At 39.9% G+C, this 27,594-nt stretch overlaps 1 protein-coding gene across 12 annotated transcripts in view; it reads left to right on the top strand.

Moving 5' to 3' along the window:
* APBB2 (amyloid beta precursor protein binding family B member 2) overlaps window positions 1-27,594 on the top strand; it is a 317,656-nt gene that overhangs the window by 241,151 nt on the left and 48,911 nt on the right. For all 12 annotated transcript variants that reach the window (XM_067531218.1, XM_067531217.1, XM_067531229.1 and 9 more), the window contains 2 exons: window positions 4,315-4,461; window positions 9,133-9,260. In XM_067531218.1, coding sequence (XP_067387319.1) covers window positions 4,315-4,461; window positions 9,133-9,260 — 275 coding nt within the window. The remainder of the gene's footprint in view (window positions 1-4,314; window positions 4,462-9,132; window positions 9,261-27,594) is intronic.

Below are 27,594 nucleotides of genomic sequence, written 5' to 3' on the forward strand. Positions count from 1 at the left end.
TGTTACACCTTTGGTGAATAAAAAATATGTTTTGATGAAACTGTTTTGAGTCAATTTAATCAGCCGCTGGTCACATGCTCCTGGAGAGGAGTTTTCTTGCAGCTACCAAATAAAGTTGGGCCTGTCATATTAATGGGTAGAAAATGGGGGCTACAACCTGGAAGTCAAGTTGCGGAGTGGTTGAACTGTGGGGTTCCACCACTGAGAGAGGGGGTGGAAGGCCAAGCATGTTACCTGAGAGGTGCACTGAAGAGGGACAGCAAAGGGGTCTATAACACAGCTTACTCGGTAACTGTAACACTAAGATTGAATGGGGGAAGCAAATGGAGAATTTAATGTCTTTAATGAAAGAAAAGCAAAACTTCAGATGATTGTATTTGTAACTGAGATATGCTCTTGTCATTATCCTAATTCTGTTGCCTGTATTTTGTATCCCTTGCTCCTATCATCCATTTGATTTTTTTTCTTTTTTTAACTACTCTGCTCAATGCTGGAATTGGGTCTTTTTTTCTGTGTTTGGAAAGTAACTAGAACGTTGCGGATGCTGCCACAATAAAATCTGTATCTCCAGACACAATAATAAATGTATTTAAAAGGCTTACAAAGATGAAGGCCTAACATCCCTAATTGGCATTCTGGCACATTCAACAAGAGCTGTGAGTACCTCATGGGCCAAAAGATCCTGTAATATGACAGAAGAGATTTGTAAACCTTTATTAAATATTATAAACTGGACATTTTGGTTTCTTCAGAGGTGGCTTTGGGATGAAAATACTCCAAGCTGTAGTTCCCTCCTGATTTCACCATTTCTCCTCCAGCTTTTGTGCCCACCTGGTTCAAAGTTCTGAAGTCTCAGCACGAGTCAGCTCCCGGCAGTGTCAATTCAGTAAACATGCTTTGCAAGAGGGAAAAAAATCATGACTGTTAATTTCCTTATTTCAAGATACTACTTCTGTCTGATATAAAATTTTGATGTTGAGTTTTCAGTTGTGTTTTACCCATACACAAAGAGATTAACACAATTTGCATGTTTTTTGTTTAATAAATTATATGTTATACATTAATGAGTTTTCAAAGTAGTTTAACTGGAGTATAAAAGGTAGGCCCTTCACCTGAGAGAAGCCTGAGATTGACAAATCAGGATTGCTTCTGTTAGGGTGACCAGTTGTCCCACTTTTATAGGGACAGTCCCGATATTCGGGGCTTTGTCTTATATAGGCATCTGTTACCCCCCCCCCCCCCCCCCGTCCCAATTTTTTACGCATGCTATCTGGTCACCCTAGCTTCTGTGCACAGTAAAAGATTCTACCAATCAGTGATGGGTAAGTGCACATGCTAGCTCTGAGAAAAGAAATTTGCAAGTAAGAAAAATGTTCCCATTTACCTAGAAAAGCCATTTTGTTTTTTTTTTAGCAAATGTGAATGTGGTACTTTAAAATCTTTGTGTGGTATGTATACAAGCAATATATATTTAAACACTCAAAGATTTATTAGAAACAAAATATTTCTAATGTTGTGAAAAATAATTTGGTATTTACCCAAAAGCGATACTGTTTCTTTCTAGGAAGGTATTTTTATTCCTGTTTTATGAATATACAAGCTACACTTTTCAAAGTGCTGTCCAGTGGTAAGATCTAATTTACAGTTACAAAGTGGTGTTTGTTTTGTAATCTGGTGGTGATTTTTACCATTTTATGAGAAATATCTTCTATATATTAAATACTAAAATTTTAAAAGTTAACATTGCTAAGAGTTTTTTGTAAACTGTCATAGTTTATATAAGATCTACCTTTGTTTATGCCCTGCTGCTGCAGGACCAGTAGAAAGGGAGACTTTCATTAATAAAACACTAGAAAATACCCCATAGCTATCTATTCTTGGGCACAAGGGCTATATGGCCTAACAGTTTTTTGTCACCCCCAGTTTCTATGATTCTGTGATATATATTGTTCCCTAATATACTCTAAAACTGTTCTGGTACATGATCAAGGAAGTAAACAAAAAAAATAGCCATATAGATTAGGTAGGGCAGTCGCGCACATAAATAAATTGGGGTGAAATCCTGGCCTGGGGTCAATCAGAATTTTGCCATTGATTTTAATGGAGCCAGGATTTCACCCTTTTTTTTTTTTTTTTTTTCCCACCAGGCCTGCAAAGCCATGCGCACCAGACTATTCAAAGAGTAGTGCCTGCTGTAATTTGACTGCAAGTGTGTGTATTCACATTTACTCTCATTGTGACATTCAGATTCCTTTTTTGGGAATGGGCCATGGTGGGTTACTGAAATAGACAAGAACTCTTCACTCCAAAACCACTTTGCCCCCTCATGCTTCCTGCCCCAGTAAAGATTAAAATTTTAACAAGTTTAATTCACTAGCTGCTGCTGTTTGTTCTTACCCTCCATTAGCTTTCTGAAATAGACATATTGTATGTACCTATCTCTGTGTTTTTGTTTGAGGTTTTAAAAACCCATTTGTTTAGTGTATTTCAAAAACAGATGTTAACAGAATAACTATAGACCTGATCCTGCAACCTACTGCACCTGGGCTGCATCCTACACTTGCACAGAACTGAAGTCAATGGGGAATGCAGCAGTGGTCTGCAGAGCAATTTACAGGATTAAAGCCTGTATTCCTAAATATTTGTTAAATGTTAGAGGCTGATAATGAAACCTGTTTGTCACAGGGGGGCAGCACTGAACAATACATTTTGGCCTTTTAGTGATTGTATGTTTAAAACATTTGTGAATGCTAATACATAATGCATCATTTGATTTCCTGAACAAAAGAAAGTTGGTTCGTCAGAACAGCACAAAATTTCAAAATAAAACAAAAAATGCGGACATTGCCAAAGACAAAAGTTGAAAAGAAGCCAATAGGTAACGTACAAGGGACTCCACATAATGCCTACTCTAAATTAACCTTTAGTCCAATTTTGAGTTAGTGCATGGTGAAAGAGAAGGGGTATTATATACTAAAACTTCCCCCTTTACTTTTGGAACTTGTAACTGCTGGAGCTTATGCCTCTGTAGACAAAGTTGTGATTGACATGTAGGGAATTTGTAGGTAGGAGATGATGGGATTTTAATGTTTCATTAAGTTCTCAAAGACCCCATACCACAGATTTTATTAATCCATATAGACAATGTAATTTATGCTGAATGTTTCAAAAATAGTGTGCGTTATATAATATGGGGATTGTGGAAGGTACTCTTAATAAAATTGTAAAGTGGCTCATGGAAGTTCAGCATGTCTGTTAGAAGGAAGCAACAAGGCTATTATAGATTTGCTATTGGCAATTATGGCTCACCTTGAGAACAGGGTGGTCTTGACGCTCTCTGGGTGAAATCTTGGCCCCTTTCAAGTCAATGGCAAAACTGCCATTGACTTCAGTAGGGTCAGGGTTTTACTCTCTATAGTGCCTCAGAGCAAAATGATTGTTTTTTCCATATTAAAAAGTGTTCTTTTATAAATCTACCATAGTGTCAATAACAGAGATGTTTCCAGGCAATTAATCCCTTTTTGTTTTGTTTGCAAAATGCACCATTCATGCTGAGTGATGTAGCCTTGTAAAGTTCTGCCAACTGAGAGCTCTGGTTGGCTAAACATCCTTCTGCTCTATAATAATACAATTTTTTTAAATGGTCACTGTTAAAAACCTGTTTCTTTATGTAATATTTTATTTCTTAGTTAATGCTTTGGATTTACCATTGTCTGCTACCTTATTTAAATTTACTAGAAAACTGATTGTGGTAATCCTTAATAAATTAAGCTTTCTGGTTTAAAACTTGGTAGTGAGATATAATATATGTGGATTTCACAACAGGCCTAAACCAAAAGCTTTTTTGGAATTAAGGTTGAAGATACTAGCTAGGACCTCCATCCTACTTTATCCAAAGCTGTGGTTGCTGTTTTTCTGGTGCAAGGGTATCTTACTGACTGCCTAGCGCATTCATTACGTATTCCTCATTTCTTCCTTTGGTGATTTTATTCTCAAAAGCGTTTTGTCATATTCTGCCACCATGGAGGTATAAGAAGTACCATTTTTCCTGATTCATTCATCTTAACTTGTTCCTTCCAATAAATATTTTCATCTTACATTCTCAAATTATGCATTTTAATGTACCTGGCTGCTATGAGTGTCATCTTATGACAATACAGGGGCCTGCTTCTGTTCTGTTCAATGTGAAGGGGAGTTTTGACATTGACTTCACTGAGAATCTGTCCATTAGATTTCTTCAGTCTTTTGTAAGTAATTGATACAGCTTTGTTGGTGTATAGGGTTATGATTAACATGCAACTCTGTTTTTTTTAGTGCTTTGCTGTGCGCTCTTTGGGCTGGGTAGAAATGGCAGAAGAAGATCTTGCTCCTGGAAAAAGCAGTGTTGCTGTGAACAATTGCATCAGACAACTGTCTTACTGTAAAAATGATATCAGAGACACAGTCGGCATTTGGGGAGAGGTAAGAGTATGGTGTGAAATTTTCTTACATTAGCCTTTTCCCCCTTTGATTACACCCCACCCGCGTCATGAGATACCTTTAAAGATACACACAAACACACGAGCATGTTTGTTTTCCACCCATATAAATGCCAGTTTTAAATGTCACTGACCGAAAATAAATACCCTAATTTTCTATGCATTCTTTAATGGAAAAAAAATTAAAAAACAGAGTGCGACTGTGACTGTTGTATCAGCAGCCTGGTGCTGACAAAAAGGAGAAGAAAATTTGAGAGTGGCCTTGATTTATGTTTCCTAGGAGGTTAGGAGAGCCAGTGTCACAAAGGCCAAGCTCAAATTGTTGTGGTCTCCACTTTATACAATAATTAAATGGCTGAAAGTATACTGTGCAATTTGGTAATAAAACATTTGCTGTAAACTGAAGATAAGGGTCAAATCCAGGGTTGATGTGTAAGGTGGTGGAAGTTACTCTAATATTCCTTTATAGTCTCACTGTCATAGGCTCAGATCCAAAGTCATTGAAATCAGTGGGAATCGTTGTATTGATGATGGCAGGCTTTGTATCAGTGCCTGTTACATTCTCTCACGCTTTACCGGTGGGAAAGGAAATGTAAGGAAGTTCAAGCGAGAGCATCTTTTGCTCCTAGAGGCTGCGAGAAGCTTTAAGTAAATGTCTGGGTGATCTACTTTAACATATGTTTTCTTAAACCCTCTGCCAAATTGTTTTTCTTTTTAAATTCCTCTCTCCTGGCCCCTTAGGATATGCGTTATACCAGCTTAGATTTTCCTACACTCCGTGGTCCAAACATAGAAGTGATATGTAAAGGGAATGAAAATTACATATTGGTAATTGGGTATAAGTCTAAGGGAAGCAGTGTGGCCTTGTGGACAGAGCACTGGCCTGGGACTTAAGAAAGCTGGTTCTGCCACTGGCTTTCTGTGGGCAAGTCACTTCATCTCTCTGTGCCTCAATTTCCCATCTGTAAAATGTGGATAATGATACTGACCTTCTTTGTAAACTGCTTTGAGATCTACAGGTTAAAAGCATTCTATATTAGCGGTAAGACAATCTCGAGGGAGCCTAGCTGGGTAACTATACACTCTACACTGACCTTCTTAGATGCACCTCTGATTCTGGCCTACTGGGAGTGAGTTTTTCAAAAGAAAATTACCCACCAAAAAAAAAATTTGTTTAATTGAGAGTGCAAACAGAAATCTATGATGTTAGACACTTTTTTAATGTTTCTTTGCCTACCAGTGTTGTCTTATTAAGAAACAAGACAAGCAGACCTTCACTTCCAGGTTGATTAGAGGTTGAGAGCAGCATGAAAGTTGAGCTGTCCAGAAGCATGTGTGTATGTGTGTTTGACTGTACCATATTGGGTTGGGGAGGGAGAATGATGTCTGATTTCTGAAGGGAACTCTCCTTTTGTCTTCCATACACTGATTCTGAGAAGTCACGTGTCCTGTAATTGCATCAGTATGGCACCTGATATGAAAGTGTTTGCTAGAGGAGTAGAGCAACTCTCTAGCAGGCCAGAATGCCCCACGGTGGCAATTGGGGAAAGAGTGATTCAAATGGAAGGAGGGGGAAGCTGTCTTTTTGAAAGTTTGAGGTAAACCCTTTTATTCATCCTAAGCCACTGTCTTGGGTTTAAGACTTGTGTTCTCTCCTCGGGTATGACCAGAATGAAGCACAGAGACTTCAGCGTGGAATTTAGGAGTAAGGAGGTATTTAGAACACAAAAATTAAAATTTAACGTGGCTTAATCTATATTTTGGAAAGATTTGTTGATATATTTGTTTTAAGTTATTTTGAATGTTAAATACCTTTTTAAATTGAGAATTTTAATGTATTTAAAATATGTGTATATGGAACCTGCAGCTAAACATATCTTCACAGCTCCAAAAATCTTAGCCAGTTGGGTCCATAATTCTCCAGCCAAGTGTCAAGTCGACATTGACATGGTATAGTCAGTAATGAATAACTTTAGTGTGTGTCAGGATGACAAGTTATTAAGTGTCTCATGATAGGCTGTGCTTTGTAAAAGACTATCTTATTACCATAAAAAAGTCCATCTTTCGGGGAGGAGGCTATTAAAGGAAATTGGGTCACCAATTACTGAGTTAGTACTATATCCTTCTGACCTTATTCACATGAGTAGTTTCACAGAGTCAATCTAAACAGACAAGCAGTACAATTCAGACACAGAGGAGTAAATAGATTCCCACTGATTTTAGAAGAAATTCTTACACCAACACTTCTTGGTTTGGCAGAGCACTGATAGGTTGTATGGAAGAAGCATGTTTAAAGGAGGAACCTGAATGAAGAGAGAAAGATGTCAACAAATTGGAGGGAAATCAGAAGGAATACAAAGTACTTAACAGCAAAAAATTAAGGAGTTGAAAGAGTTAACTAAAGATTAGGTTTTCATGGCTGAGTAAAGATTAAAAGGGCTAGTTTGGTTGAAATATTATTAAGATGGGGTTGATAATTGGGACCATCTGTAAGTATTTCATCAAGGGTGAAATCCTGACCTCATAGAAGTCCATGGAAGTTGTCATTTATTTCACCGTGGCTAGGATTTCACCTCAAAGAGGAGATAAATTGTTCTAGGTAGACAAGATGACATCATAAGTCTTTCTCATTTCTGATTTCCACAATTCTGTGAAATCAAAGGCATGGAAGAAGACCATATAATTTATCTATTTTGCTACTTTACCACATACATTGTCATTTTTGCCATGTACTGTAAAGTTATTTATCTTAAAAACTATATTGCTGCAGTAATGTGTCTCACTGAAAATAACTTCCACTGAGAGTCTTCAAGGGTCAAACTCTTCTTTAATTTTACAGTAAAAACCCAATGAACTAATGGGGGTTGAGGAGTTCATAAAATCAAAAAGTTCATAAAATTGAACATCTCAATATTACAGAAGGTACAGTGCATGCGTAAGTTGCAGTATGGTGCACTATATTGCTGCTTTCTTGTCTTTCAAACCGCTGCAAAGAGCTTTCCAGTGCATTGAAGATATCCAAATGTAAACGGATGTCAACTTGTTCTTCATCAAGATCACTTTCTTTATGTGACACCTCCACTCCTCACATGCCCCATTGGGATATATAACTGGTCATTCTCGAGACTGGTGTTCTTAAAATTTGAGGTTCTACTGTATTTAATTTCCCAGGGTTGTTTTTTTTTGTCAGAAGCTTCCCCCTAGCTCCCCCATAGCAGGCTTTTGCAGTCTCTTCAGAATTCTTTGACATTCGGTGAGGTTACATGTAATATGGTCAGGGTTATCTAGTCTCTTTGTATTTAGATTTTCAGTGTGCCTAAATAATTTCTGGTTTCCTGCTGCTACACCATGTCTATCACTATAATAGAATTTGTATAGTAAGATGACAAAAATTGTGCAAAATATATTGCAGTTGGGCTCAGCCAAGACATCCCTTGTGTATGCTAGAATAATTTCTTCTGATTTATGTTCAGTATGTCCCATATCTGCCCATTCACCAACCCTATTCATATCTTTAAAATGTAGTTTTATTGCCCTAATCCCAGCATTATTATCAGCAGATTTTACTTTCTTGCAACAATTTTCTTCCAGGTCACTGCCATACAAATAAATGTGTAAATAGAAAATTGGTCTAAATACAGCAGTGTTCTCTTTCATGAGCTGTTTTCAATGTCTTGGTTAAGACACCAAATTCTTTCTCCTTTTTCTTTTTCATAGTTCTATTTTTATTCAGTAATCCTAGAAATCTGAATCTCTTCTTGCTGTTTTTGCACCTTATTCCTTACTTTCTTTTTTACTCTTTTTATTTCCTTTGTGCAATAAGCTACTTCATTAATATTAATTCACCATTAACCATTTGTTTGTTGCAACTGCATTCTCTTTTCCTCTCCCTGAGATGCCTTTTTGTGTGTGTTTCCTTCCTTACATTTCCTTCAGACCTCTGTTGCCTTTCTCAGGCAAGACATTGCCTCCTCTTTGTTTTTCTCCAGATGTTGTTCATCCCTCCATGTGTAAATCCATTCTTTTACAGAAAGAGCTCCATTGTAGAAGCAAATAAAGTAAACAGTCCCTTCCACGCTAAAACAAATGCATTACAGTCAGAGACACAGATTTAGATGCATCATTAAAACTTGAGCAGTGGCAACCTGGAGAACAGCTGCCATGTCGTTGAGATGTACAAAAATAAGAGAGTAATTTCTAAATCCTCTGTCAATATGTGATCAGATTCTTTCCAACATGAAAGGTTTATGGAGAAATACACTAATGGATGGTGCCACAAGAGTGGGGGAACTAGTTAATTCCTTCGTACAAAGTAGGGAGCCATCCTTTTTTGGTCAATATTTTGTCTTAAATCCCAGCACTAATTCTGGTATCATTTAAGATTGTTGTTTATTTCATTGAGCCAATAAAACCAATTGCATTTTACAAATTGAAAACAATTCTTTTCTCCAGTTTGGTTTATTAAAAAAATATAAGTAAAGTAAAATGTTACCTTGTTTTTAAATGCACTCAGAATAAATTGAAGCTTTGAGTCAATCAAATGACTCAATGATATTTAACAATGCAAATAAAGAAAACAGAAAACATCTTGAGTTTCAAGCTCATTGTTTGCATGAAGAACACATTTTGTAATTTGTTTTGTTTTGAATTACAGGGAAAAGACATGTACCTTATACTGGAGAATGACATGCTAAATTTGGTTGACCCCATGGCTCACACCATTCTTCATTCTCAGCCCATTGTGAGCATCAGAGTCTGGGGAGTGGGCCGTGACAATGGACGGTGAGTTTACAATCTCCTTAGTATTTGTGGATTTGTCCTGTTGAAATCTGATAACGTAGGATTTATATATGCTGACCAAGTGAAGCATCACTAATAGCCATTTTATTGTGTGATTATGTCCCTGTAATTATGGGAGGATTTATATTCATTATATCAGTTAGGTCAGTTACTTAAAAAAAAACAAAAAAAACACACACCTCTCTTTTTCATACCTCTTTATAGCACATTTTGCAAAATTATATTAGGATAAGATATTCAAAGGGCCTCAACTAGGCCTGTAAAGTTGTGTATGCAGTTTTTATGTTCACAAAGTATAAACCTATTTATACTTGCAAATCAAGTAGTTAGGTACCAAATTACCTGAATTAGATGTGCAAATACTGGTTTGCATGTCCAAAATCAAGGGATAGTTTTTCAAATGGAGTCCTTAGTGTATTTATCCTGCAAGTACCAATATATAGTAAAGTAAGTATTTAGTTTTCCCTAATTTATACATTGTTCTGTTTCCACTTCCTGGTACATTACAATTGATCCAAGTAGGAAATGAACTTGTGCATTCCTTTGATTCAGGAATGCACTTAAGCATGTGCTTAGGTCCCACTGAAGTCAAATTAAAGGTGGGCTCAAGTGTTTTCCTGAACTGAGATAGATATAAACATGTACTTAGTGCTTTACTGAATCGGGGACTTAGCTATCTTTTACTTCATCTGTTGTGCTCATCCCCAGGCCAGTCTGCTTTCAGCAATTTCAGCCTTGACATTGGCACAAATGTTTCCCTTTGATGTGGTGTTGTTGCAAGGTTATAACTAGCAAAATGGCTTGTATTCTCTCTCCCAAAAGGAATGGCAGTAAACTGTGTTTGTAATGAGTTATAGTAGGTGATTGTGCCTGCTAACTCAGTGAACTTTTGAGCTTTTTTTCCTTTTCTTTTCTGGCTATTGTATTGTTGCATTCAGTCAGATGTAAAACAAGCTGTTTGGCCTGTACGTTTCTAATAAATGTTACCTCAGCATGTTGACTTTCAGGGTTGGCGAAATGTCTATTAGCCTTTCTTGGCAAAAGAAAGGTACTGAGTTAGAAAGGTTTTCACATGAATTAATACTTTTAAAAGGTGCTAGATTGATGACACTGAAAACTGAAGCCTTCTGATTAATCAGGGGGCAGCCGTGAAAGCCAAGCCATCTGTCCCATCAGTGTGCTTCAGACTTGGCCTGAAGAGATCACTTAAAGGGAGTGACTAAGTAGGTCAGTCTCCACAGTCTGCTCAGTCCATGGCCTCTCTTTTGGAACCCAGATGGAGGGCACAGGCAGCACTCAGGCTTTTGTGAGGCAGAGACTCAGTCCCTGAAACCCTTTGCTGCTAAATAGCCAGTTGGATGGTTTTGACTTTTGGTCACCACAGACCTGATCCTTATTTGAACCAGTGACCTTGAAGTGAATGTTTCTGTGACCCAGAATCTGAATGACTGGTATTTTTTGTCGCATTTTTAGTTTCTTTGGTTCTGATTTTTGAGTGGTTTACAAGGATAAATCCAATTTGAAATGCTGGAAAGCAAAGAGGTTTTAACTTCTCATGAATAAAACATTAAAGTGCTTCGTTTGCTTGAGAAGATGGACCCATTTCACATTTCCCTTCTAGTCAGATTTTGTAGTAGCTTTCTTTGGTTAGAAAATGGAACATCTTTGGGGACATCTTGAAATGGTACAGTTCAACAGTAGAAGTACATTATACCAAGTGACTGAAGGACAGAGAAAGGCTTTTACTGCATACCCAAATAATTTATTTACTGAATTTGAGAAGACAGTTTGTTTTTCTGTTACCTTTTTGTTATAAAATATTTCAGGTTCTGGGGATGATAATTTTATCTTCAGTGATATTTGTCCACAAAATGTTAAACTCTGATACACCATACCACATACCCACTAGTCATAGATTGCACAGGTTACAGGAATAGCCAACATTTGTGATGTATATAATGACATTTACACCCAACAGTTGTAATTAGTTATTCAGAATCCTTTTGCTCACTGCAGTGTTAAGAAGGTTCACATGCTGCTGGATGAAATTTCCCTAGGTGTGGAGAACCATGCATGTGCCCCACTGTACCATGTAAGCCATCTCGTGGGTGGGGGAGGTGAGAAAGAGAACATGCAAGCACAAAGTAGGTGGTGTCTCTATCTGATCCAAATAGGTCAGTGCAGATTGGTTAATTGGGGATGAGCTGGAGGAGAGGCCACAGATCTGCTGATACAAAACCCTCCACGTAGGAGGCACATAGGGACAGTAACTGCAATCCCAGCCCAGTGCAAGCACCATGTCCTGCCCAGGAGTTGAGGATGAATTCCAGCCCTGTCCATTTTCCTAACACAAAGCCTCATTACACTCATCCACCCATCATGATAACTGTTTATTTGCCATAGATAATGCAGGCTGTGAAATATATGTCTTAGTTAATTTTTAAGTGAAGTAATGTCTGTGCTGCCTCTTGTGGATGGCTACTATCTTGCTGAAAAGTGACTTTATTTGTGACATCAGCAATACAGAAAACCCATATCAGAGATGATGAAACTAATTTTCTCACCTTAACATCAGAAGAGAAACTTGTTTTTTTTGTATTATAACTGAGTGTTTCTTGTTTGCACAGTAAATTACTTTTTCTGATTGGTCACTGTAGATAACAGCAAGGAGAAAACAAAATTACTGAAGCTTTAATGTATAAACATGGAACTTAAAATAAAAAAGCCGTAATATCTCATTTGCTGTCTCATACATAAATGTCTCTTTTAGATCTACTGTGTTATGATCAACTCTTTGTCATCAAAAGCAGTTTCACTTTTAGAGCCTTCATTTTTTTTCTTTTCCTTATATGAATCTTGGTAGAGGCTACATATATTTTATATACCGTACAAAGTCGTCTTCCTTCGGGTGATTAGACCTTGAGATTACCTGAATTTTTCTCAAGTTAAATTTGTTTAAATTTGTGTGCACCTACTGGATTAGATGGGGTTCTAGAACAAACAATACAGCCATTGCCTATAAATAAATGCATACCGTATATAACTGTTAATTAGCAAGTAATTTTTTTTAAAAAGCAACAGGAGCAAAATGACAGCTGTGAATAACTGAAATTACATGGCGGTTCCATGCAGTGAATGTTCTTTGAAGGACAGCATAAATAATGCAATGTTTGCTGAGCAGGTCCCATTAGTCAGAGAAGGGGCATTTGTGACAAGAGGGAACTTGAGCTATGGCTGGATTCCTAGGTCAGAAAGGTCAAGTATGTGTGTGGCTCAGAGTTAGATGCAGACCATTTGGATCTAACTGGAACATACTGCAACCTGTAGTCCTGTGATATACACCTCTGTATTAAAATTGGATGTCATTCCATTGCTCTTTTGTATATAAAAGTAAGTGCAGCCCGGGGGTTCATCCTGGCAAGTAGTCTGGTCCTCAGCAGGGCAAAGTCAGAGCATTCCCTGCTTACAGCTAGAGGGAGAAGCTGCCATCATCAGAAAAAACAAAGAGAGAGAGAGAGAGAGAGAGAGAGATGCACACATGCATAATCTCATTTGTGTATCCTGTGTGGATTAATTTTAAGGAAGTCTATAAAATCATTGCTTCTAGTATGAAATGCTCTGTTATAATCTTGTTGCACATGGATGTTAATATATTAATACACAGCAGTTACTTGCTTTTCAAATCCTGTAGTGTCATCCATAGTTCACATATTCTCTCCTGTTTGTTATGAAAAGAACTGATAATTTAGAATGTATAGAAACTCTCACTTTCTGCATATTGAGCTGTTTAAAAGTCATCACTCTCTCCAGGTCCTCATTTTTAACAGTATTTTTCTTGTAGTAATTTATTTGGTTGGATTTCACTTTGGAAAGATGAAAGGTTTTCTAATGATACTTAACCAGATGATTTTCTAAGATGAGTGGTAATGAAAGATTGATGAAATACAGAGATCTCCTGATGAAAGCTTAATCTGAGGATATGTCTGCTAGCTCACCTCAGGCAGAAGAGTCTTCTGGGACACTCCAATAATTCTCTCCATAAGCTACACTATTAACTTGACCTCTAGAGTTAATTTCTTTTTAATACAGTTCTGTGATAAGCAAAGGCTTCTGGATTTACTTGATCATTTTGCTGATTTAAACTGTGTAATTATTTTATATGTTGAAAAGTGATTTTTCTGGTCTTCAGTTCATCATGCCGTGACACTAATACTTTTTGGTGAAGTAATCTAACTTTAAGAAAGACTTTTGTACATTTTATAAAGTGGTTAACCAAAAACGTTCCTAAAGAAGGAGAGAGTGTGTGTGAGTACATATGTACTATGCTTTGACTCTGAGCTACTGTATTTGATTACATACACACATCGAAGTACTATAATTTTATGATAATTATGAAAGCAAAAAAGAAAGTTGTGTGTTTCATCTTGCCATATTTTCTGTTTCATCTGTGTGAAAGATGCACATGATTTTAATGTTGAAACCCATTTTTCTTATTCGTCTGTTAAATCTCCCTTTGTCCTGGCAGTATGATTGAGAAAAACAGTAGGAAATATTAAAAAATAAGAAAAACCTTAAATGCCACTTAAACATTTTGTTTTGTTTCAAGGTGGTTTTAGAAGAGCTCATTGTTGGGTGGTGAGATTGTGATACAGGAGGGAAGTCTGAATCATAGTAGTTCATTTAATTTCACTGCATGTACTGTATATACTGCAGTCAGTGGTTAAAAAGCAGTGAACCTTGACTTGTATTTTTCCTCACTTCAAAAAGTGTCCTGTTTCAGAGCTTTGATATCACGAATGTGAAAGTATAAGCCTCCTAGAGCTGTGAAATATGACTTCTCTCATTCGTGAGCAGCATGATTTTGTATTACACAGTACATATTCAGGATTGTCACTTTGTCACTCTTTACACTGCTGTCAATTTCCAGTTTAGTAGAATGGCAAAGGAGCAGCACATGGAGATTAGCAGGAGAAATAATTGGGCAAGTAGGAGAGTTTCCTACCTGGACCAAAATTCCCATTATCACACAGCTGCAGTCCTTCATTATCTGTGCTTTATGAACATAAATTTCCATCTGGTACAAAAGGCAGCAGCTCAGCTATTTAGTAACAGAGGTTGCCATTAACACATTTCCCCCAGTTCTCTTCTTTCTTTGCTGCTCCCCAGTGAAGATGGAGCCAAGTTCAGAGGCCTCTCTCCTGGTATTTAAAGCCCTCTATAGGATTGACCCTATCAACCTGAGAGGTCCCTCAGTGACCAAGACTTCATACGACAGCTATGTCTCATCTGAAGAATGCTACTGTCAGCCAATAGGGAGAAGTTGATGCATGATGGAGGCAGCACTTCCACAAGAGCTGTCCGTAGAACTGACTCCCACAAAAGATTAGACTAATCATAGGGCTCCCGGCACTCAGAACCAGTGGTGGATTAACACATGGGTTCATGGGGATGGGCCCAGGTCAATTTGGGCCCCTCACACACACAAAAAACACCCTTACAAATACTGTGGGAGCAGAATAAGGTAACTTTATTTGTAGCAATGGGAAGCAGGGCCTAATGGAGGGAGAGGGGTGGGATGAGAGTGGGGAAGGAGAAAAAGAATGAGTTTTTGGAAAGAAGGATGGAACAGAGAACTTCAAAAAAGGATGGATAGGTAGAGAATAGAGAATCTAGATGGGTTACAAGGTATTGGAGTGGTTGAAGAAATCGAGAAGTGGTTGTAGGGTTGTCACGATAAACTGCATACTTGGTTTTTTTAAATTTCAGTAACAAAATGGTTGTTCTGTACCAGTGACACAGTGGCTGTCCTGAAAAACTTAACAATCACCTTCAATCAAGTTATTTTCAGTATTTCTACAGTAAGTCGTAAGAAGTACTGCAAATACAGAGGTAACCATATCTCTTTTCTGCTTCTCCTGTGAGGCCTACAGTAAGTGATGGCAGTTGGGTTTTGTACAACTTCCATTAATTGCGGCTTACCTCTCTCTCCAGATAAACAAGAGCTAAGACTGAACAGCAAATCTACAAGAGCTGTGATGTACCCACACTTCTCTAGTTGATAGAGAAGGCAGCATTCTGCCTCCTTAGGCTTTAAATATGGTACTACAATTTTATGTAAGAAAACCTTAATGTATTCCGGCTGTTAAACTTCAAACACGCTTCATCATTGAAGTAGTATAGCCCATAGAATTAAGCAGCTATCCCACAGGTCCCTTGATGATAGCGTGAGCTCCTTGTCAAAATGGCTGCAATTCAGGTAAATAACATCTCACCTGTTTTTTGTTGAAATACAACCCTTTTACTTTCAGTTTTTGTATCTTATTATATAATAATCCAACATTTTTTACCTCCATATTGGATTCCTGTAACTAACTGCTTCTGGAGCTGAATGTGAAAATAATGCAAATGCTCCAGGTGGTACAAAATGTGGCTGCCTTCTTCCTCTATAGCTTTGGCTGCCAGGAGCACAGTCAAGCCCACACTGCATTCTCTCTACTGGGTCCCAGGCCATTTCCACTACCAGGAAGCCCTTAGTCTTAGTCTTAATCTTTGAAGAAATTAATGGATCAGGTCCTAGCTACAGTAGAGACTGCATCTCCATCTACAAACAGTTGTCCTCTCCAGTGAAGATCAGAGCTGAAAAAGAAGTGCATGCGAACCAGGGACAAAGCATTTTCAGTGGAGGGGGATATACTTATGGAATGAATTTTCGGTGTGCTTTAGACAAATCCAGTCTGACAACCTTTATAGAATACTGCAAAATTTTCCTATTTCATTAAGCTTTTGCACAATTATGACATTTACAGTATCTACCGCTCCCTTTTTTCCATCCTCTGTTCCTCTCTCCTGCCTCACCCCAAACAGAGATGATACATTGTTTACTAAAACCCCAAAAGAGTCACCTTGTATGAAGTCTACCAGGGACATCGGTACCACCAATCTGTTGTACGTGGAAGACATTCAGGCAGTTCTGAGATAGGCAGTGGTTAAAAAAAAAACCCTGACATGGAGAGTGAGATTATATAAATGTATAATTTATGGGGTAGGCCACTTAAAAGAGAGAGTAATATTTTAAGAAGCACCAAGCTAAGAAATTTGTAGGCACCCTAGTGTCTGAAGAGTCACATTATTAAAGACACATGATAACAGTGTTTGTACATGTGATAGCCAAAACAGATGGCTGTGTTACAGACTTTAACAAGTCAAACTTTTATAATAGATACCACATATATATCATAGTTATTGCTTGTTGTGAGCAAAGGCCTGCAGTGTATCAGGTATTGTTACATCCTTAACACTGGGAAATGCTACTTCCTAAGGCTGCCCATTCTGCTTCCATTCAAGTAATTTCTGAACAAGTAATCATTCTGAGTGGCCAACACAGCTGAGCCCTGCGTGGGACTATTCTTTAATCCCACTCCCACCTGCTCCAGTTGTTACGGCAGCGGGTCCTGTGGGACCCATGGGATCCGAGTCCCGCTGTAAGGCTCTATATTGGTCCTGCGCAGGACTCTACAACACAGCACCATGAAATAAAATCTTTTGCAATCTTCCCTGGAAAAGCAGCCAGTAAATATTCTGCCTCCTGAATTCTCTTTGCGGTTTCGTTTCCAGTCCTAAACTGTTGAATAGTGTTGCTGTTCAGCATGCAGCAGCTCTGGTGCATTTCAGTGTTCTATATATATATGCCATATATAGGGGAAGTGTTCTGTATATATGCCATGGTGGATAAAAATTGATGACGTTTTTTAAACGTTGGATTTATTTAAATTATAAGTTTTTTTTTTAAAAAAAAATAAACCTGTTTAAAATTAAATTTGAATTTAATACAAAAGATGTTAAGGCCTACATTTATTATAATCTCTCAAAGCATTTAAATACAAAATAAATATGCTGAATCCATGAGCCCCTATCAAAATCTTTGAGTTAAAGGTCGCTTTTCTACATAAAGAAAGAATCAGGAAAAACATCTAACTTTTGAGATCAAGCATTTTGAATATGGCACAATAGGTCATATATTGTATTAAGGGTTTGTTTTGTTTAATAAAAATAAATTGTATATGCTGTTTTGTATGTTTAATTAAATTCTAGTTACCCTCCGAATGCAGCTTGACACAAATCATGAGCAAAAAGTTTATTATCTTGTAAATAAGCATGATATCATTCACCATTTTCTAACGTACTAAAAATGTACAATTAAGAAGAATCTGAAAATCTTGTGCTATATAATGGCTTAAATAAATGTATATAGGTAAAGTGTACCCACCCTGATAGCAACATGATGTACCAAATCTAGCGTAAAGGCTCTATTTAGTTGTAAATCAACATGTTTTAATGATTATATCAACCAATGAGACTACCTTTCTTTAGAAAATAACTGAAGTACAAATAGAGAGGTTGAATGAAATCAATTATTTACATTGAGGCTTTCCACTTGGTGATTTAAAGCAATCCCCCATGATATACAAGAAGTGGAAGCTTGGTCAGATGACTAGGGAGGATTATAAAAAGACTGCTCGAACATGCAGGAATGAAATCAGGAAGGCCAAAGCACAATTGGAGTTGCAGCTGGCAAAGGACGTGAAAGGGAACAAGAAGGGTTTCTACAGGCATGTTGCCAACAAGAGGAAGATTAGGGAAAGTGTGGGCCCTAGAGAATGAAGGAGGCAACCTAGTGACAGAGGATGTGGAGAAAGCTGAGGTACTCAATGTCTTTTTTGCCTCTGTCTTCACAGACAAGATCAGCTCCCAGACTACTGTACTGGGTGGCACAGAATGGGAAGGAGGCGAACATCCCGCAGTGCTGAAGGAACAGGTCCAAGACTATTTAGAAGGATTGGACATACACAAGTCCATGGGGCCGGATGCAATGCACCCGAGGGTGCTGAGGGAATTGGCTGAGGTGATTTCAGAGCCATTGGCTATTATCTTTGAAAGCTCATGGCAACGGGGGGAGGTCCCTGAGGACTGGAAAAAAAGCAAATATAGTGTCCATCTTCAAAAAAGGGAGGAAAGAGGATCCAGGGAACTACAGACCAGTCAGCCTCACTTCAATCCCTGGAAAAATCATAGAGCAGGTCCTTAAGAAATCCATTTTAAGGCACTTGGAAGATAGGAAGGTGATCAGGAACAGTCAACACGGGAACAGTCAACCAAGGGAAAGTCATGCCTGACCAACCTGATTGCTTTCTATGAAGAGATGACTGGCTCTGTGGATGTAGGGAAGGCGGTGGATGTGATATACCTTGACTTTAGCAAAGCTTTTGATACTGTCTCTCACAGTATACTTATTAGCAAGTTAAAGAAGTATGGGTTGGATGAATGGACTATAAAATGGATAGAGAACTGGCTAGAGCATAGGGCTCAACGAGTAGTGATCAATGGCTCCATGTCTAGCTGGCAACTGGTCACAAGTGGAGTGCCCCAGGGGTCAGTCCTGGGGCCGGTTTTGTTCAATTATTCATTAATGATCTGGAGGATGGGGTAGATTGCACCCTCAGCAAGTTTGCGGATGACACTAAGCTGGGGGGAGTGGTAGATACCCTGGAAGGTAGGAATAGGATACAGAAGGACCTAAACAAACTGGAGGATTGGGCCAAAAGAAATCTAATGAGGTTCAACAAAGAAAAGTGCAGAGTCCTCCACTTAGGAAGGAAGAATCCCATGCACAGCTATAGACGGGGGACCAATGAGCTCGGCAGCAGTTCTGCAGAAAAGGACCTGGGGGTAACAGTGGATAAAAAGCTGGATATGAGTCAGCAGTGTGCCCTGGTTGTCAAGAAGGCTCATAGCATATTGGGCTGCATTAGGAGGAGCATTGCCAGCAGGATGCGGGAAGTGATTATTCCCCTCTATTTGGCATTGGTGAGGCCGCATTTAGAGTATTGTGTCCAGTTTTGGGCCCCCACTACAAAAAGGATGTAGACAAGTTGGAGAGAGTCCAGTGGAGGGCAACAAAAATGATTAGGGGGCTGGAGCACAGGACTTATGAGGAGAGGCTAAGGGAACTGGGCTTGATTAGTCTGCAAAAGAGAAGAATGAGGGGGGATTTGATAGCAGCCTTTAAGTACCTGAAAGGGGGTTCCAGGGAGGATGGAGCTAGGCTGTTCTCAATGGTAGTAGATGACAGAACAAGGAGCAATAGTCTCAAGTTGCAGTGCAGGAGGTCTAGGTTGGATATTAGGAAAAAGTTTTTCACTAGGAGAGTGGTGAAGCACTGGAATGGGTTACCTAGGGAGGTGGTGGAATCTCCATCTTTAGAGGTTTTTAAGCTGAGGCTTGACAAAGCCCTGGCTGGGATGATATAGCTGAGGTTAGTCCTGCTTTGAGCAGGGGGTTGGACTAGATGACCTCCTGAGGTCCCTTCCAACTCTAATATTCTATGATTCTATATATGCCCCAATTGTGCACATGCTTAAATTTATACCTGTGAGTAGCCCCATCAAAATCAATGGAATCAATCTCAGACCTAAGAGTTTGTAAAACACCTTAGATCCTTTAGGACAAAAAGTGCTATACAGTCTGAGTGAGATTCTCCCCGCACTTGCCTCCTGGACTGGGTCATAGCTACATTGGGCTGCAGTAGTGTAAAAGAGCAGAATGTGACCCTAAATGTATGAGGATGCTCCTATTATCAACTAAATCAGTTCAATTATTTAAATATCATATATGCCTCAGGATTCCTTTTCACAGCTGTTACCAGCTGATTATGATTCAAATATTTATGCATTTGTATGTAAATGATGGATAGTGCATGCTGTACTCTCTACTTCTGTATTTTTAAAAAATACTTACATTTTCTAACTTCAGACTACAATCCTGAGGATAATGTGTTGGCATGTTTCCCAGTGTCAGCTCTGCCAGGAAAAATGACCTTTGTTCCTTGGTGGTATTAATTTGCCCTCTGTCAGGGAGGTAAATCCACCACTGAAGTCTCTTTGAGTGCAGATACATGTACATATACTTAAACACTAATTTGAGCATACTAGTTTTAATTTCTCAGCATTAAAATTCAAATGTATTAAGAATTTAGTTAGTACAAAACCAAAAAACAGTAAAAAAAGAAAAAATTGATCGCAGTAAACTCAAGCAATTAATTTGTTCTGAGTTCACTCAATTAAAAAAAATTAATCGTGATTTAATTGCAGTTTTAAGTGCACTGTTAAACAATAGAATACCAATTTAAATGTATTATAAATATTGTGGATATTTCTATATTTTCAAATATATTGATTTCAATTACAAGACAGAATACAAAGTGCAGTGCTCACTGTATATTATTTTTATTACAAATATTTACACTGTAAAAAAGAAACAAAAGGAATAGTATTTTTCAATTCACTTCATACAAGTATTGTAGTGCAATCTTTTTATTGTGAAAGTGCCATTTACAAATGTAGATTGTTTTTTTGGTGTTACATAACAGCACTCAAATACAAAACAATGTAAATCTTTAGAGCCTATAAGTCCACTCAGTCCTACTTTTTGTTCACCTAATCGCTAAGACAAACAAGTTTGTTTACATTAACGGGAGATAATGCTGGCCGCTTCTTGTTTACAGTGTCACCTCTAAGTGAGAACAGGCATTCGCATGCTGTTGTAGCTGGCGTTGCAAGGTATTTACGGGCCAGATATGCTAAACATTCGTATGCCCCTTCATGCTTCAACCACCATTCCAAAGGACATGCTTCCATGCTGATGACAGGTTCTACTCCATAACCATCCAAAGCAGTACGGACTGACGCACATTCATTTTCATCTGAAAATGAATTTGCGTTCATTTGGTTTTGGTTTTATTTTTTGTTGGTTTGGGTTCTGTAGTTTCTGGAGTGTTGCTCTTTTAAGACTTCTGATAGCATGTTCCACACCTCGTACCTCTCAGGTATTGTTGGGTCAATATGGGAAAGTTGGGGGTCCATATTTTGGGTGGGGCCCTGAATTATTATAAAGATTGTTTTCTGCAATATATTTTAGGGACTGTTATTGGTTTGGGGTGAAAGTGGCCTAGGAAGGGTCTTGCAAGTCCAATAAAACCTATTTGTGAGAGGCAGGGTGGTTTTTTTGGGATGGGGGGGGAAATGGTTGGTTGCTTTTTTTAGCAAGAGGTATGTCACAGGATGGTTGGTCCCAGTAAATGAAGTAGGTCCAGCTCTTTTGTGCCAGAGCAGGTGCTCCCATTTAGCCAATTAAGAGGGTAGACCAGCACATGAGGCTGTAAAGATTAAGGGAGAGACCAAGAGAAAGGGAGACCCACTGAGTCAGAGCAGACTGGTTCAGTCAGGAAGGGCAGAGACCAGGGGATGGGTGGGGTCCCGGAAGGAAATGGTTCCTGGGAGAAGGCTGAGGGCAGGAGAATAAGAGGGTTTGCTGACTGACATTCATGAGCCAGAGAGGGCTGAAGACAGGGGAGCAGCAGAGGAGTTCACCTGCTGACATTTCTGGGTTCAGAGAGCTGGACCCTGGGAAAATGTGATGGGGGCCAGGGGTAGTGTGGAATGCCCCTGGCAAGGATGTTCCCAACACAGAAGCTGTGGGAATTCCTGCTGGGGAGGGCTGGGGTGGCTGTCCTGGTACAAGGACAGGAGAGGACTGATAGTCTGTGTATGATCAAAGGCACCAGTATGTGAGGCATCAAGGGACAAGATGTCTTGAATTTTAATAACTGCTTGCCCTGGGATGAATGTACCATACGTTTGGGATTTTTATTATGGATTATTGGACTATTGTTGTTGTCCTAAACCAGCCCTGAGGATGGGTAGTATTGAGACAAGAAAGCCTGAAGTTAAAATTATTGGGTCCCCTTAAAAGGGAAGTCCAGGTCAACGTGCTTGTCGTGTGGCAGCTTGCAGCTGGAGGGTGGGCCAAGCAGGGCTGCCCTATGATAGATACATCTTGTTAAAGTGGCCACTTCTGCCGTAGAACATTTGTTATTGATTCATAGGTAGTGTCTGGTACATTGATTAATGTTTTTCTAGAGGCATCTTGCTGTGGATAACTCTAGGAGCAGCATTCAGTATTTTTCTAAGGTCTTTTCTACATGAGTTGAAACCAGGCTAGTTCAATTTGCTAAGTGGTATAAAGTTTTGCCACACTACCCATCTTTCTCTTTTGATTGAGAAGTTTTTGTGTGTGCTTTTCTGCCTTGTCTAAAGAAGTTAATCAAATTCCTTCAAGCATGTCTATTAAAAACTCATCTGAGAAGCAAATAGGCAGTACCTGAAACTGTGAAGGAAATCATTTTTGTAGGGAAAATAATCGTTTTTGTCTTTTTTACTAGAAGAGTAAATAATTCCATCTCATTATCTCCTTTTACTCAACTTGCAATGGAAGAATAATTAGGCAAAGCAAAACAAAATTAGACAAAGCAAAATTCAAAATTGTTTATGCCCTCTCGTAGATCTTTATAAAATGTACAGATAGCTTCAAGGATTTTGTTTAAAAAAAACTGCTTTGCTTTTTGATGAGAGATCTCATGTGTTGATTTCTCTCTCTTTGCTGGAAGAGTTTGACAAGTCTTTGGAGGACATGAACAGTGACATGACAGCTCAATACTGAAACTTGAACGGCAAAAATCCCATGCTATTGCATTGAGCTAGCGCAAAGTATGTGTATGTGAGCAGGGGAATCACACCCTAGCTTTTCATGTAGACGTAGCCTTAGACTTCAAAAGTCTCTGTCGCTCCTCCCTGACAGTGAGACTGCTGCTCAGGTTTCAGTCTTATGCTCTGATACCACTCTCTCTGTTCATGTGTTCCAAAGATTTGCCAGGTCCTCCAACAAAAGGAGAAAGCCAGGAACTGATATTCTAATTGGAAAAATTCAAGCGGGGGCGGGGAAAATCAGTAGACAAAATTATTTTGCTCTCTAGAGCAGTGTTTCTCAACCTTTTAAGTGGCAAGTACCCCTAACTTCTGAAGATTTTAGTAAGTACCCCAACACTCAATATTCCACGGGATTTTATATTTACAGACTAATGTGAGCCATATGTTGGAAGAAGGGCTGAGTATATAAGGCCATGATATGACAGATGTCAGATCTAGTGTGGGTAGGATTGCCACCTTTATACCAGGGATGCGCAACTCAAGTATGTACCTGGGCTAGAGGTGATGTTGACTAAAACTTGGAGGCTTTGAGTGGCATGCCAATGCTGGGGAATATAAAGCGCCTCACCAAATTTTTTGCCATAGATTTGAGAGGAGGAAGGGGTGAGAGAGAGACAGGGAAGGAGAGAGAGAGAGAGAGAGAGGGTAACTGGTGAAATCTGGGGCTGTCATAGTTGTCAACTGCACTGCTCAGCTACAGCAGTGTAATTGACAAGTTTTCTGGGCACTGGGCTTTGAGCCGGAGAGGGGAGCTGCCACCTGGGCAAGTTGCAGGCAGCTGCCGCCTGGCTGCCAGTCCGGGAGGTGGGTGACTGCCACCCAATCTGAGCTGGGGCAGAGGAGGCTTCCGCACCAGCTGGGACCCAGGGATGTGGGCAGGTGGCTGCTGCCCATCTTCAAGTTCGGGCTCTGGTGGCTGTCCCTCGGCTCGGAGCCGGGTCACGGGTGGCTGCCACCCAGCTGCGAGCCCAGCTTGCAAGACTCAGGAGGTTGCCACCGGGCTCCCACATGGGAGCTGGGACCCTGCAGATAGCAGGGGGCTGCTGCCTGCTCCCCCAGAAGCCAGCGGCTGCCGCCTGCCTCCCAGCTAGGAGCTGTGTCCAGGCCGGAAGCGGGGTGCTGCTACCCACTTCCCCCAGAAGCGAGGTGCTGCTGCCTGCCTCCCAGTTCGGAGCTGGGACCTGGCAGGAAGTGGGTGGCTGCAGCCTGGCTTCCCAGGACTGTGGTGGCTGCCGCCTGCCTCCCAGCTGGGACCAAGTGGGAAGTGGGCTGCTGTCTTCCAGCTTCCCAAGAAGTTGGCAGCTGCCACCCACCTCCCCTTCACTCAGTTTTTGCCCACGTACCCCCTGCCTGTGTCTCACGTACCCCCAGAGGTAAGCGTACCACAGGTTGAGAAACTATGCTCTAGACTACCTTTGTGTTTAAAAGATAGCCATTGTTTCTTGATATCAGAACATCTTGATAATTTTAAAGTATTGTAGATTTCTTTAGAGTGGAAATGATGCTTTAATTCCATTAATGAGGTGCTGAGATACATATTGTGAAAGTGTTTTCTCTTAGATATAGAAAAAACCTGTAAGTCTGGGCCCACAGCTCAAATGTAGTATGATATTGTGTTGCAATATAATTTTTATAGAATAACTCCGTGTCCATCTACTAAAAAACTGAGTCCTTTGCAACATAAAGATGTAAAACACCACTTAACTAACATTCAAACAGATAAAACTACAGCATTCTTCCAGGTCCCCTGCCCACATAGTCTAGCTTCAATTTTTGTCAAAATATGTATGCTATTTAAAGATTTTACTGAACTCTGCACAAGTGCAGGAGGTTTGCCTTTATGGCCATATCTGTTGATGGTGCTACACTTTATTTTTATTTATTTATTTATTTATTGTTTTTTGTGTGAGCCAAAGAAAAGACTCCATTGCCAGGAGCAAAGTTGTGGGTGACATGATATTTTGAACTTCCTTTATGGAGTAAATCCTTTTGATTTGCAGCCGTTTATGAAATTTTTTAACCGTTGGATAGGAATATCCTACTGACCCATTTTTGGAAATGTGGTGCTATTCTGAGTTTTCTGATGTTCTGCTAAGTTGATTTACTGTATCTAGTCAAAAGGGGCCTCCTTATCCAGTAGTAACATAACTAGCAGGTCAGCTAGAACAGCCATTATTGTCTGGTGTGCAGACTCTTGCCCAGATTTTGTTGTGCCACGTATTTACTTTCTGATTGTCTGTCTGCCTAAGCCCCTAGCATAGAACACAGCAACCTGGAGGGACCATTGCCACACGCTAGCTGGGGATAGCTAGAGCAAAATGTTTTCACTTCACACCTCTGATATACCCTAATACACATTGCTTACCACAATTGAGAATACTGACTCTGTGCCAGCTGAGAGCTCCCCCAGTTCTTAAGCTTTCTCAGCTGGCCAGATTTGGCTGGTTTGGGCATCCTTGTGCTCCACAAAGAGGTTGGAATGCAGCAGAGAATATCACCCTCTACCTGCTGTGGACTTGTTTGTTACGGCTCACCTTAGCTATGACAGTCTACAAGGCTTGGGATCTGTATTTCAGCCAGGCTGTTAATGTCACAGTTTAATAAGGAGATAGAGTGGTCTGACTTGGTATGTTTCATCTTTGCTAGTTTAGTTCATGACAGTTAAGGATAGCAAGCACCATAGGAAGGAGTATGTAACAAAGTCATGGGCTGCAGACACTGAATGTTACCAACTTCAATGATTTTATTGTGAGTCTTAAGATATTGAGTATCTTAAAGTACCAGCTCCAAAAGGCAGGTGGCTGTGTGAAAATATTAGCTTTCATTTAAAAAAAAAAAAAGGCTAATTCTTCCTCAAGTGCTGGTCCTTATCTCTATTGCACTGTGGATACACGTGCTTTTCATATGTCCGAGACCGAAGAATTCTTGCAAGTAGTGTCCGTTGGTCTGTGCCTGCACTCTTGACCTTGCTCTCCTCATGCTCTGTATTGAGGATGCAAAGGGTGGTGTGGACCGACTGCTTCTCCAGGTCCTTCTTACCACGCATGGCCTGAATCATCATCTTCCAGAATCCAGAGCTTTTCCTTTTTGTCTTCAAGTCTGTAAATATTTCAGAGTTTTAAACAAGCTGTTTTAAACAAACTGAAGAAAAGCTCTATGTAAGTTCGAAAGCTTCTCTCTCACCAACAGAAGTTAGTCCAATAAAAGACATTATCTCCCGCACCTTCTCTCTAATATCCTGAAACCAACATGGCTACAACAACACTGCATGCAAAGTTTTAAACAGTTGTTTTACCTTAGTATAGTTAGTGTAAGTAGTTTTTATACTATATTTAGTAATATATGGAACCCCCTAGCCTCTCTGGTATGGGACTTAGATTATGCTCAGGACACCAGGCTTTAAAAACTGTCTTCTGTCCCTGCTCTTTCTCAGTCAGTGATGACCATCAGCACTGCCTCGAAGAAGCTCATGTCTCTGCTAAGTGCAGTATGTGTTGCTCCTATCCCATCTGGACTTGGCAGGCGCAAGAACTCTGGCTTAAGAAACACCTCCTGGAGAAAGTAATGAGGCCTGGACTCAGGCTGGGAGATCTCCCTGTATGTTGGCCAGGGTAATTGAGGAGCATGCCTCCTAGCATGAGGTCTGATGAAGTTGGAAGCAGCGAAGTCAAGGACTCTTTTTGTCAGGTCCCATCATGACTGCAGAAGACGCTCTCATAAACACAAAAGCTGATCCCCTTCTGAATCCACTCCAAAGAGAACGGATCCCTCCTTGACCCCATCTAAATTGGGTAAAACTTTGGCTCCAAAGTCTTCGACTGTTCTAAGCCTCAAGAGTGTGATAAAATGGATTACAGGAACAAGGTGATGTCACCATCTGTGGTACCATCCAGGTGGAACTTGATCCTTTTACCAATACCAGTGAAGAGCACCCTATGGGAACCTCATTTATGGGCATTACCACCACAACCCCATAAGGATCCACCAATCCAAGGCCTCCCCTCATCTATTCTGATGAATTGCGCAGAAAAGACCCCATGATGGAGAGAACAGAGATTTACATCACTCTGGAGGACATTTTTGTTCTGGATCTGCAATCTCCCTTGCTGTCGGGACCAATCCTCATTAGGGAAATTTTAACCCCATCAAGAGACATGAGCTCTTGGAGAAGAAGTCCATCCCCCATCTTATCTGCTAGACACAGCTTTCCACCAGCGGTACTGATGCACTGCCAGTTGACCTTCTCATCATCGGAGGAATCATGTATACCAGAGGAATGTCCAGGTGACGTCCACCGAGGGAGATTAGTCCAGACAGAAGATCACGATCTTCCTGCTCTCACCATCATCTCACCCACTCCATGAAATCCTCCTCAAAAGAAGTGGTATCCCATGCCTTCGGGACCCCCATGACCCACTTTTGACCTCTCATACTGGCCCTACTGGGGCCCATGGGATCTATACACACAACATCAAGTACAATCTCATAGGGAGTCATGCCACTCCTCCCTCCAAGAAAACAACCAGAACTTCCTCCTTAGCTCTTAGAAAAGGAAGAATACAAGCCAGATTCAGTAGTTCCACCAGTGCCAAAGGAATATTTTCCTCATTTCTCAAAGAAGCCATTGCCCCCAACTTCTCCATTTCCTCCCTTTGACTACAAGCAAATCAAAGAGCTGCTATGGAGGATAGTGTGGGAGAGGCAGTCCAGGACAC

Source organism: Emydura macquarii, unplaced genomic scaffold (genome assembly GCF_026122565.2).
Source record: "Emydura macquarii macquarii isolate MOO-44397 ecotype Brisbane River unplaced genomic scaffold, CSIRO-AGI_Emac_v2 contig_3128, whole genome shotgun sequence".
Taxonomy (NCBI): Eukaryota; Metazoa; Chordata; order Testudines; family Chelidae; genus Emydura; species Emydura macquarii.